Source organism: Sus scrofa, chromosome 2, assembly GCF_054392235.1.
Source record: "Sus scrofa isolate SSC_HxYL_T2T_F1_AM1 chromosome 2, Sscrofa_HxYL_maternal_Yorkshire_Landrace_v2.0, whole genome shotgun sequence".
In the NCBI taxonomy this organism is placed as follows: Eukaryota; Metazoa; Chordata; class Mammalia; order Artiodactyla; family Suidae; genus Sus; species Sus scrofa.
The window spans coordinates 36,721,495-36,733,664 of NC_139384.1; the positions used below are offsets into that span (position 1 = coordinate 36,721,495).

Consider the following 12,170-nt stretch of genomic DNA (forward strand, 5'->3'; position numbering starts at 1 on the left):
TGACTTTAGAAAACACTTAGGACAGGGTCCCAGGCCAGACCTTATTCAGAGTTCCATGAGATGGGTCTCAGAAGTTGGTTTTTGTTTTCAAATTCCCCAAGTGAGCTAAAGAGGATCCATATTTGATAACTGTTCTAACCTCTTGTCTAATCATTCTCTCCTGAGTTCTACTGTTAATTTCACCCTCCTGAAACCTTGGTGTGCTCACTTCACAATTTTGACCATCCTCTATCTCTTAAAACCCCAGTCTCCAGGAAGGTCTGGAATCTATCATTCCTTCCTAGTTTTTTCCTTCTTTTTCAGTGGTGTACTATCTCAGTTTCCCCAAATTTATTCACAATCATTAAATTTCAAAAAAAAAATCTTAAATTGTACAAGCCAGACTCAAGTGATTATCCTCAATAAACTTAGCATACAAAAGGTGTTAAGTGGCCATAGAAGGATAGAAGGGAGGAAAGAAGGATGGAAAGAAAGAAAGAAGGAAGGAAGGAAGAAGGAAGGAAGATTGCATTAGCAGAGTTGTGCAGAAACGGAAGAGATGCAGGCTTCGTTTTTAAGAACTCACACCCCTTCTCTCCATTTCAGGGAGGATTAAAAGCGGTGGTGTGGACCGATGCATTTCAGATGGTGGTCATGATTGTGGGCTTCTTAACAGTTCTCATTCAAGGATCCGCGCGTGCTGGTGGATTAAGCAATGTATTAGAGCAATCAGCAAATGGATCTCGACTAAAACTCTTTGAGTATGTCCAATGCTATTTTTTCTTGTTTTATGAAGAGTTTGCTGTATGAGCTCATAAACTAAAATAATATTTGGGCATCAAAGGAACATGTTTGTTCACCACTTCTCTCTGCCTATAGCTTTGATGTAGATCCCCTCAGACGGCACACTTTTTGGACAATCTCAGTGGGAGGAACTTTTACATGGCTTGGGATCTATGGTGTTAACCAGTCAACCATCCAGCGATGCATCTCTTGCAAAACAGAAAAGCATGCCAAGCTGTGAGTTAATAAATATTTCTTTGTTTTTTCTCTGCCCTTCCTGGGTTCATATTATATGCTTCCTACTATGTGTGTGTATAAAAGAAAGAAAGAAACAGACTCATTTAATCCTTTCAACAATTTTTTTTTTTTTTGTCTTCTTACCTTTTCTAGGGCCACTCTTGCGGCATATGGAGGTTCCCAGGCTAAGGGTCCAATCGGAGCTGTAGCCACCAGCCTACACCAGAGCCACAGCAACGCAGGATCAAAGCCGCGTCTGCAACCTACACCACAGCTCAGGGCAACGCCAGATCTTTAACCCACTGAGCAAGGCCAGGGATCGGACCCACAACCTCATGGTTCCTAGTAGGATTCGTTAGCAACTGAGCCACGACGGGAACTCCTCAACAATTTTTTGAGGCAGGCATCATTACTCCCATTTCAGCAAGGAAGTGACAGAACTGGAATTTGAACTTACATCTTAATGTCTGCCTTTGCTTGCCATCATTTACTGCTTTCATTTACTGAGAAATTAATAAGTGCCATGTATGATGGTGCAGAGATAAGCAGGCATGTATTTTTTACCTACTGTTTCTGTGATGAGATGGTTCATTCAGCATGTGGTCCCTCCAACTATTATTTTAATTTTGACAGATGTATCCTAAAAGTTTCTAAGGAGAGGTTAAAAGAGGAAAACCCAAAGGAATGAAGCCAGTCATAATGGGGCTTTGGCTGTTTCCATCCCTGTCAGGATAACCATTCACCCATGTTACCAGGCCTGCTCACTCTGAAGAACTCCACAGAGTGACAATTTGCTAAGCCTTTTTCAAACCATTCTGCTCTATAGAATGGGGACAAAGGAAGTTATGCACTACACCCCCACCCCCTGCAAAACTGGCAGGAAAAGCTAGCATTGCATCAAAAATGGGCATTTCATACTCATGAAGCCAGGTGTACCCTGGCTCTCAGAATCAAACAGCCAGAGCCACTCAAGGTTCCCAGCAAAAGAGAAATTTATTGTAGCAACAGAGACAGCTCCTGCCACAGACACCAGAATGGGGTATGGAGATACCCTCTAAGAGTCATCAAGCAAGTTCTTATATGTTTTTCATGGTTCCTAAATATAGATCAAAGGAACATCTTGAAACCTTAAGCATTCTTTAACTAGGGTTTCCCAAGACAGACATCCTGCAGATACAATCAGTTTGAAACTAGCCAGAGGAGAATAGTTCCTATTTATGGTTTGTAGCCTGTCTGTAAGCAGTCTTAGTAACATCAGCAAGGTTAATTAGTATATGACCATGAGCTATCAAAAGTCAGCCTCATCCAGGAAGGCCTCTGGGCTACCTGTTAACCTGCCTAAGAAATACTGTCATTCATTGCTGATGCTGAAGATTTCAGCCTCTTCAGACTGTCAGGATGCCTTTAATTTTTCTTGAAGAGTGAGAAACAGTCACTATGAATATTTCCATAACTGATCTTAAAATGCTTTCAATGCACAGTCTCTTATTTAGACTGAATAAAATAAAAAATTGACTGGATGAGGTTCAACATTTTGTAGCTTGAATTTCAAAAGGGAATATTTTACTTTCATAGTTCACACACCCTCACAAGAAAGACCTGAAAGTATTATCTACTATTCCATCAATTAAATGGTAACATATTTATATCTTGCTATGATAAATAAAATCGACAAACTCTCTACACATGGATCATCACTTTATCAAATAGTTCAATTACTGAAGTACTTAAGATCAAATCAAATTTTGATCATAAAATTTATGTAAAATTAGAATTCATTTAAAATTCTGCTTTTAAAATAGAGTTGATGATATCTGACAAGAGAAGCCTCTTTAGGTGAAATAAATAATAATTTTCTGTTAAATCAAGGTCTTTTCTAATCTTACGTGCTTGTGTTATACTATTTTTTCTTGTGACCATGCCTCATTTTTCCCTATTACTGTCATAGTATCTAAAAGTTAGGAAATGTGTCTTTTTATCAATGATGTAACTGGCTCAGTCTTAAAGACACGTCTGAAGTCACACAAGGATAAAATCTTTCATTTATTCATTCAATCATTTATTATCCAAAATAAAAAACTTTTATGTCTGCTCTATGCCAGCACTGTTGTGTGTTCTGGGGACACTGTCCTCTGTTTGTTTGAGTAGGAGAAACAGATAATAAATAAATATACAATTTCAGTTAGGGATAAATGGTATAAAGACTTAAAATGGTATAAAGAATAGGATCTGATGAGACAACAGGGATGTTTCAGATAAAGTTCAGGGAGGCCTCTCCAGGAGATGGATAAATTTTGTCTAAATGACAGAAGCAGGAAGTTCCATTGTGGCACAGTGGGTTGAGGATCTGGCCTTGCTGCTGCTCTGGTTCAGGTCACAGCGTGGGTTTGATCCCTGGCCTGGGAACTTCCACATACCTCTGGTGTAACCAAAAAAAAAAAAAAAAAAAAATGGCAGAAGCAAAAGTACAGCTAATTCGTTCACAGGTATTCACCACTTTATGTATCAATTGTTTTCTCCAAAGGCTGTGTTTAAATCAGTCCTCTCCAAACAAACACAAAGGAAAATTCAAAGATAAACATGGTAGGAATAGTCCCAAGGAAGGAATCTCAGAGATAAGACTGTCCAAATGTAAATAATTTAAAATAAAAACTTTCAAATGGGTTGATTTAACATCTTTGCTTCATAAAATAGTACTTTGATTTAAGGGTTTGCTGAAAGTCAGGTCCATACACCAAAACAGCAGGGGTTTTAGGGGACTTTGAAATGAATATGTGTCCTTACATTTCAAAGTGGATCTATCTGAATGCCTTCAAACAATGGCTGAATCCAAGGAAAGGCCTTCTGATGTTCTCCTAGTCCCTGCTCCTTGAAACTCCCCAGAACAAGATTGTTTGTTCTCTTAGAGAACCAGTGTAAGGTCAGCCAACTTTCAAGTCTTGCCTGAGATTTAGAAAATATGTAATATTTTAACTTTCAAAGGACAGCAACAAATACAGAATAACCATAAGGCACTACACATGCACTCAAACTGAAATCAGACGTGTCTATGTGATCTATGTGTTGCAGAATAAAAAGAATTGCTCCAGAGAATATGGGTAAAATGACCTTAGGTTTTTCATACTTTCTTTTGCCTTTTAAAAAAAAAAAAAAGCAACTGAACTTTAATCTTCATCTAAATTAATCTCCAAAGTGAACATTTCCAAAATGTGTCTTCTATGTTTATCTCATTATCACTAAGGGGGAAAAGAAAAGATGTTAAAATGTAATGTAAGTTGGCTTTTTGACAATTTCATGAATTGAGTGAGGGGAAGTTACTGAAAGTTATGTAATCAGAGTGATCGATACACGAAATTTTATCTGAAGAATTAAAACTCACAACCGTATATTGAGGTTTTGCAGAAAAATTCCTGGTTTCAAAAGAAAACCCATCAAAAACATACCCCATTGAAATGTTGTAATTTGTCTTAAGAATGCGATCTTCTCAAACAAAAAAAAAATGCAAAAGGATAAAATGTGATTTTTCTTATTGAAATATAATTGGCTTACAACATTATATCAGTTTCAGGTATATAACATAGTGATTTGGTATCAAAATGTATAGATTCCTGAAGACTATAAAATTTTCTTTGATAGCAAAAAGGTCCCCCAGATTTTACTTTGCATCTTTGGTGATAACCTCACCACACAGTAATATGTGTTCTTTTCTAGAGCCTTGTACTTCAACTTGTTGGGCCTCTGGATCATTCTGTTATGTGCTGTCTTCTCTGGCTTAATCATGTACTCCTATTTCAAAGACTGTGACCCTTGGACTTCTGGCACTATCTCAGCACCGGACCAAGTATGTGTTCCCTTGAGGCCAGGGGGATTGGCTGAAATGGGTGAGCTTCTGGCCATAGATGGGTAATGCTGGGCCTTTCCCTATTTCCCCCTGGACCTCTAGCTATTTCCCAAACCCCCAAAACTTGATTTCTTTACTCTCCTCATGTGTGATAGTATCACTTGTCAGGTGCTAATATTGGAGAATGAACCTGTAAAAAGAAGATACCTTGCCTTGTCCTTGAAGGCAAAATCTGGAGCTAGGGCAGGGCTGGGGAGAGTGGAAGATAGACTTGAACCCATAGCTTTGGTTTTCAACACTACCTTTCAACTCATTTTTCTTATCCATCTCAAGGTTGATCAATGATGCTTTATCTCCAATTGAACAAAATAATCTTAATTCTTTTTTTCTTTCATTCTTTTTTAATTTTTAGGGCTGTACCTATGGCATACATGTAAGTTCCCAGGCTAGGGGTCAAATTGGAGCTGTAGCTGAAGGCCTGCACCCAGCCACAGCAACGCAGATCTGGGCCATATCTGTGATCTACACCACAGCTCAAGGCAACACCGGATCCTTAACCCACTGAGCAGGGCCACGGATCGAACCCACAGCCTCATGGATATTAGTCAGGTTCGTTTCCACTGAGCCATGATGGGAACTCCAAAATAACCTTTATTTCTACAATGCTTTTGCTCATGTCTTCTCATTATAGTTTAAACAATATCACTCAATATATTACATTAAACATGCTTTTAAAAACTCCATTTATGTCAAATATGCTCAGGAGAAGCTATCATCTCCCCTCTCTTCCTCTATACATTTGTCTGTTCCACTGTGTCCTATGGGGGCTCCTCTCCCACGAATCTGACTACAGAGTAGGAACCTGTACCTAGATTCCTGCAAGACCTGTGTTAAGTATTTGCTTTTAGAGTCTAATTTCTAACCTTAAGGGTAAATAGGCAAGAACATAGCATACACTGCAAACATAGGAAAACATTTAAAATCTCCTGAACCTTCTAAAGTTTATCCAACACCTTTTCCTAATAAGACTGTCACCTTCCTACCCCTTCCCTTCCACTACAGGACCCCAGGCTGCTGAGGTAGGATTTATCAGAACCTCATTTTTTTTGGTTTTGTTTTGTTTTTTGGCTGCACTTATGGCCAGGGATTGAATCAGCACCATAGCAGTGACCTGAGCCACAACAGTGACAATGCAGGATCCTTAGCCCAATGAGCCACCAGGGATCTCCAATCAGAACCTCATTTGGCAGCATTTAACAACTGTAGTCTGTGCAGACTCTTCTATTATTACCCCCCCCCCTTTTTTTTTTTGTCTTTTTAGAGCTGCACCCACAGTGTATGGAAGTTCTCAGGCTAGGGGTTGAATCAGAGCTGTAGCCACTGGCCTACACCACAGCCACAGCAATGCCAGATAGAAGCCACATCTATGACCTACACCACAGCTCATAGCAATGCTGGATCCTTAACGTACTGAGCAAGGCCAGGGATTCAATCTAGGTCCTCATGGGTACTAGTCCGGTTCATCACCACTCAGCCACAACGGGAACTCCCTCCTAGCTCCTTTTTCTAAAAAACTATATTCCCCCATTTCAGACACTGCTGATGAAACCACTAATCCCATCTTGTTTTGCCTCCTCTTCAGCTGATGCCATATTTTGTCTTGGAGATATTTCCCACAATGCCAGGACTTCCAGGACTTTTTGTGGCTTGTGCTTTCAGTGGGACTCTGAGGTTAGTATATTGACAAGATTCTGTTCTGATAATGATGATGGTGACCATGTGATGGCAAGGCAACAAGGATGACAAGGATAAAGGCGTAGTCATGATCATCATTATGGAGTAAGCACTGTGTGTCAGCTGCCCTGCTGAATGCTTTATGTGCATTTGCTCACTAGTTACTGTACAATATATGAGACTGAAACTACTCATATTATCATCAGCTTACAAGTGAGGAAACTGAAGTTTAGCAAGGTAGATAACATACCCATGTTGAGATAGTAAACTGCAGAGGCAGGATGCAAACCTAGACCTCTTGTCGTAATTTCTCAACTTTGTCTGATGATGGCTGCTCCCACCATTCCCAGTCACCTGCACAGAGGTATCTCACTCTCCTGGCATTTATCATTCTGCTGTAATATATTCCTGCAGATCTATCTTTCTCCATCTTCAATAACACATTCAGGCAGCTAATGACATCCAGCTCCCAAACACAGATGTTATTCTAAATACAAAATCATTCACACATTTCTTTTGACCAATATTTTAGAAGATTTATATTATGCCAGGCACAAGTGGTGACAGTGGGGATACTGCAGAGAACAAGATTGGAATAAGCATTGCCCTGATAAAGAGTTTGCATTCTAGTAGGCATGGAAGATGGATAATATATAGCTAAACAACAATAACAAAAATCCCAGGGCATTGTTTGATAATGAGAAATAGTATATAGGAAATGACAGGGTGATAGTTTAGAGAGAAGGTAGGCCTGGGGATCCTATTTTTAATGGGGTCTTTAGGGAACTCCTCTTTGACTATATAACATTTCTGTTGAGACCTAAAATGTATGGAGATGCCAGCTCTCTGAAAAACACAGGCAGGAACCATATAGGCAGTAGGGAGAGAAATACCAAAGCCTGAGGTGATAATGTATTTAGAATATTTCAGGAACAAAAAGAAGATTTGAAGTCAAAGGAAGGGGGAGAAGAGCAGATTGGGAGGAGTTTGAAAAGGTAAGCAGGGATCAGGTCATGAAGAGCCTTCATGAAATGGTAGAATTTAGATCTCATATTAAATAGGAAGGCATTAGACGGTTTGAAGAAAGAAGCTTTGCGTGAGTGATGTCATATAGTTGAAGAATCTATATGGAGGGAGGAGACTATAACAAAAGCAAGAGTGATGAAAGTGGGTGACTATTTAGTGGGTGATTGTTCACCTTAATCCAGGTGAGACATGAGAGTGACTTGGAGAATGGTGGGGCAATGTCAAGAGTAATGGACTAAAACATTAAGACAGTATCATTACTTGTGGTATATATACACCACAAGTATATATCGAATATTACATGTGAAAAAGAATGAAATAAGGCCATTTGCAGCAAACATGGATGGACCTAGAGATTATCATACTAGGTGAAGTAAGTCAGACAAAGACAAATATCATATAGTACCAATTATATGTGGAATCTAAAAAAGTGATGAAAATAGATCCCACTGTGGCTCAGCAAAAACGAATCTGACTAGTATCCATGAGGTAGCAGGTTTGATCCCTGGCCTTGCTCAGTGGTTTAAGGATCTGGTTTTGCCATGAGCTATGGTGTAGGCTGCAGATGTGGCTTAGACCTGGCATTACTGTGGCTGTGGTGTAGGCCAGTGGCTATAACTCCAATTGGACCCCTAGCCTGGTAACATCCATATGCTGTGGGTATGGCCCTGAAATACATAAAAAAAAAAAATATATAAATAAAAATAAAAAATAAAAAAGTGATGCAAATGAAATTATTTACTGACTAGAAATAGACTCAACAAACATAGAAAACAAACTTATAGTTACCAAAGTGGAAGAGGGGGCATAAATTAGCAATTTGAGGTAAAAAAATACATACCACCATATATGTGCTATACAGAGAACTTTACTTAATATCTTCTAAAAATTTATAATGGAAAAGAATCTGAAGAAGATAGATAGATGGATAGATAGATAGATGATAGATATCGAATACATGAAAATTGTAAATCAACTATACTTCAGTATAAAAAGAGTTTTTTTTCTTTTTAAGATAGACTTTCTGCCTTTATTAATCAAAGATTCAGCTGGAAGAAAAAGCTTTATTTCCTTTCTGAGAGCTCAGTTACAAAGGATCAATTATAGGATTTGTCAAAGCTAATTTTAAGATAGTAGAATAATCAGGGTCAAAATTAAAATAGTATCCCAGGATAAAAAGTAAGAACATTTTGTCGTATTCCTCAGATCACTGGTCTCACTGCACAGAGTTAATCACTGTTAATAATTTCTTGTTAATAAGCCAGAAAATTTATTTTGTTATGTGACATACAACCCTAGTGTACAAAAAAGAGATTACATTTTGTAAGGATTAATTCATTTAATCTCATATTAAGTTAATATAATTTAGAAGTCTTTCCATAGCAATAGATCTGCCATATTCTTTTTTTTTTTTTTTTTTTTTGTCTTTCTGCCATTTCTTGGGCCACTCTCTCAGCATATGGAGGTTCCCAGGCTAGGGGTCTAATCAGAGCTGTAGCCACCGGCCTACGCCACAGCTCACGGCAACGCCAGATGCTTAACCCACTGAGCAAGGCCAGGGATTGAACCCGAAGCCTCATGGTTCCTAGTCAGATTCATTAACCACGGAGCCATGATGGGAACTCCTGCCCTATTCTTTTTTTATCTACTATAATTTATTTTTATTCATTTTACTTTTAGGAAGTATTTTTATTAGAGAGATACACTGAATTTTCGTAAAATGTTGAAATTTTTGTAATGAGCATTTTTTTCTTATTTAACTTTTGGCATATTAATATGTTGACAAATTTCCAAATTAGCAACACCTATTTTTTGCGTGTGTGTGTGTGTGTGTGTGTGTGTGTGTCTTTAGGGCTGCAGGTGCAGCATATGGCAGTTCCCAGGCTAGGGGTCCAATCAGAGCTGTAGCCGCCAGCCATAGCCACAGCAACCTCAGATCCAAGCCTCGTCTGTGACCTACACCACAGCTCACTGCAACACCAGATCCTTAACCCACTGAGTGAGGCCTTGGATCTAACCCACAATCTCATGGTTCCTAGTTGGATTCATTATCCCACAATCTCATGGTTCCTAGTCGGATTCGTTTCCACTGAGCCACAACGGCAACTCCTAGCAACATCTTTGAATTCGCATAATTACTGTGGTGTGATTTTATTTCAGTGTTCTGCCAAATTATTTTTATCTAATATTCTTCGTAGGATTTTGCATCAATAACACAAAATGATATTGTTCTGAGGTGTTAGTATTGGTATATCAAAGAAACCAAGGATAGAAACGATGAACACCAGCGAACCAAACACAAGTAGAGAGGACACGGGAGCTTTCATTTTGTCCCTTCTACAGAGATAGAGTGATTTATTGTTTTTACCTAAAGCTGACTCTATCCAGACTGGAGAACCAGAGCTGTCAACAGATTAATTCCCTCATAAGAGTGGTTGATGCTTTTGCTCTCCAGTCCAAAAATTCCATGAATGAGACACACTGAACAGTACATATTACAAGGAAATTACTTTTGCTACAACATTAAGGAAGGTGTCAGGTTGGGGAAAGGGAAAGACAAAAGTGGGGGCAGAATAAAGAGGTGGTGTTTGAGAGGTAGGGCGCGAAAAGATTTGCACCATCTTATAGCAGTTTTAGAACATGAGAAATGGCCTATGCATAATATATCTAACTGCAAAAGCAACCTAGTAGAGGGTCTACAAATCTGATCCTTCTAGGCCAAAATCAGCTTTTTGTTCCCTCCCTCCTAGTGGATTCAAGAGTTAACCCTAAGGTTTCACGGAGTTCCCGTCCTGGCACAGTGGTTAATGAATCCGACGAGGAACCATGAGGTTTCTGGTTGGATCCCTGGCCTTGTTCAGTGGGTTAAGCATTCGGCGTTGCTGTGAGCTGTGGTGTAGGTTGCAGACGCGGCTTGGATCCCAAGTTGCTGTGGTTGTGGTGTAGGCTGGTGGCTATAGCTCTGATTAGACCCCTAGCCTGGGAATCTCCATATGCTGCGGAAGCGGCCCTAGAAAAGGCAAAAAGACAAACAAACAAACAAACAAAAAAGAGTTAACCCTAAGATTTGAAACTTTCACAGGATGGATTTTGAGACATATATGTTGGGAACACGGAAGCTTATTTTATTTGATCTTCTCCTTTCCTCATTTGACTTATGTGGGGCCGCTGACAGAGAAGGACTCTTAGAGGGAGCACATTACCATGCCCTGATTCTCAGGAAAGTGAGAAAGTCACCGAAAATACTGAAATTTCACTTCCTAGAAATGGGTTGCTGGAAGTTTCTACTTGTTCTAACTGTCATATAGGGAAGGAACTTTTAAATTCTGCATAAGATGGACATTGTACTATTCCACATGAAGTAAGCTACAGCTAAAATTAATAATAATACCATTGTACCGTATCACAGAAGAAAGACAAAGTTTGAATTCTTTCATGCTCTTGGCACAGCTATAGCTTGTTTTCAAAGGAGCATTGGAGGATAACAAAACAATTAGCTAAAGTATATTAATGGAAAACTTACAAACAGCTGCCCAGGCTTTGTTCGTTTGCTTGGTTCTTTTCCAAAACTTTTGTTTGTGCTTGTTATTTTTCATCACATGAATTTAATATATACATCTGTTTTACTAGCTAAAATATTCCTGGTCTAGATAAGAAATTTAATAAAGTTTCATGCTATTCAGCAAAGAAAACTCCAACTTCTGGGTTTCTTCCCACTACACAAGTTTTAGGGCTGAACTCTGGAAAATCAGAGAGAGACTATCTGAGTTTTTATGTGCTTTTGGTCTGTGCCAACTATCTAGTGTTATCTTTGCTCCTTTCTCCCTTATTAATTATATGCTAGACACTCTTGTGCTTCCTATTCTTAAATGAAACAAGCTTTCCATCTCAAGGCATTTAATTGTAATTTTGCCTTTGTTCTAAAACATCTTTTTTTTTTTCCCTCATTCTGCATGGATCCTTTCCATGCCTATTTTATTCATCTATTTCTCCTGGAAGAGTCTCCTAACTTTGTATCAGTTTCAGTCTCTTCAAGACATACTTTCATAGCACCTTGTTCTTTTCCTGCATAGCAATTGTAGTCCATTGTATAATTGGTTATTAAATGTCTATGTCACCAAATGGTATGTAAGGTTTATGTCTTTCTGGTTCACCACTCTATGCCTAGTACCCAGAATGAACAGATACATGAATGGTAAAAATGAATGGAAGGATGAATGAATGGCAAATTGTACTGATTTCCTAGATTAGGATAATCCCTCAAATCCAACACACACACACACACACACACACACACACACACACACACGCTCACACAATTTCTCTGCTATTGTGTGCCAACTCATTCAATGTCTTTTTAGAGGAATCAGTGAAAGCTAGGGCATGAAAGCCTAGCTTCTTCACTGTGGTTAGAGGAAGAAATCAAAGAGCATCAGGCACAGAAGCAGCTTTAAAGAGTGAGTTGGTAGGTCATGTAGTACCTTGAAGTTCCAGAACAAGGACCTAAGTCTGTATCTGTTTTTTCCTAGAGCTCTGTCTTATCTATTTGCACTGGATATCAGGGCAGCCT

The 12,170-nt window shown here is 38.9% G+C and overlaps 1 protein-coding gene across 3 annotated transcripts in view; it reads left to right on the top strand.

The window, feature by feature from the left end:
• SLC5A12 (solute carrier family 5 member 12) overlaps positions 1 to 12,170 on the top strand; it is a 52,548-nt gene that overhangs the window by 14,399 nt on the left and 25,979 nt on the right. For all 3 annotated transcript variants that reach the window (XR_014837142.1, XM_003122908.5, XM_085011617.1), the window contains exons 5-8: positions 586 to 740; positions 859 to 999; positions 4,711 to 4,840; positions 6,483 to 6,571. Coding sequence is in view for 2 of the 3 variants with exons in the window: in XM_003122908.5 (XP_003122956.1) it covers positions 586 to 740; positions 859 to 999; positions 4,711 to 4,840; positions 6,483 to 6,571 (515 nt within the window). In the remaining variant the exon portion in view is untranslated. The remainder of the gene's footprint in view (positions 1 to 585; positions 741 to 858; positions 1,000 to 4,710; positions 4,841 to 6,482; positions 6,572 to 12,170) is intronic.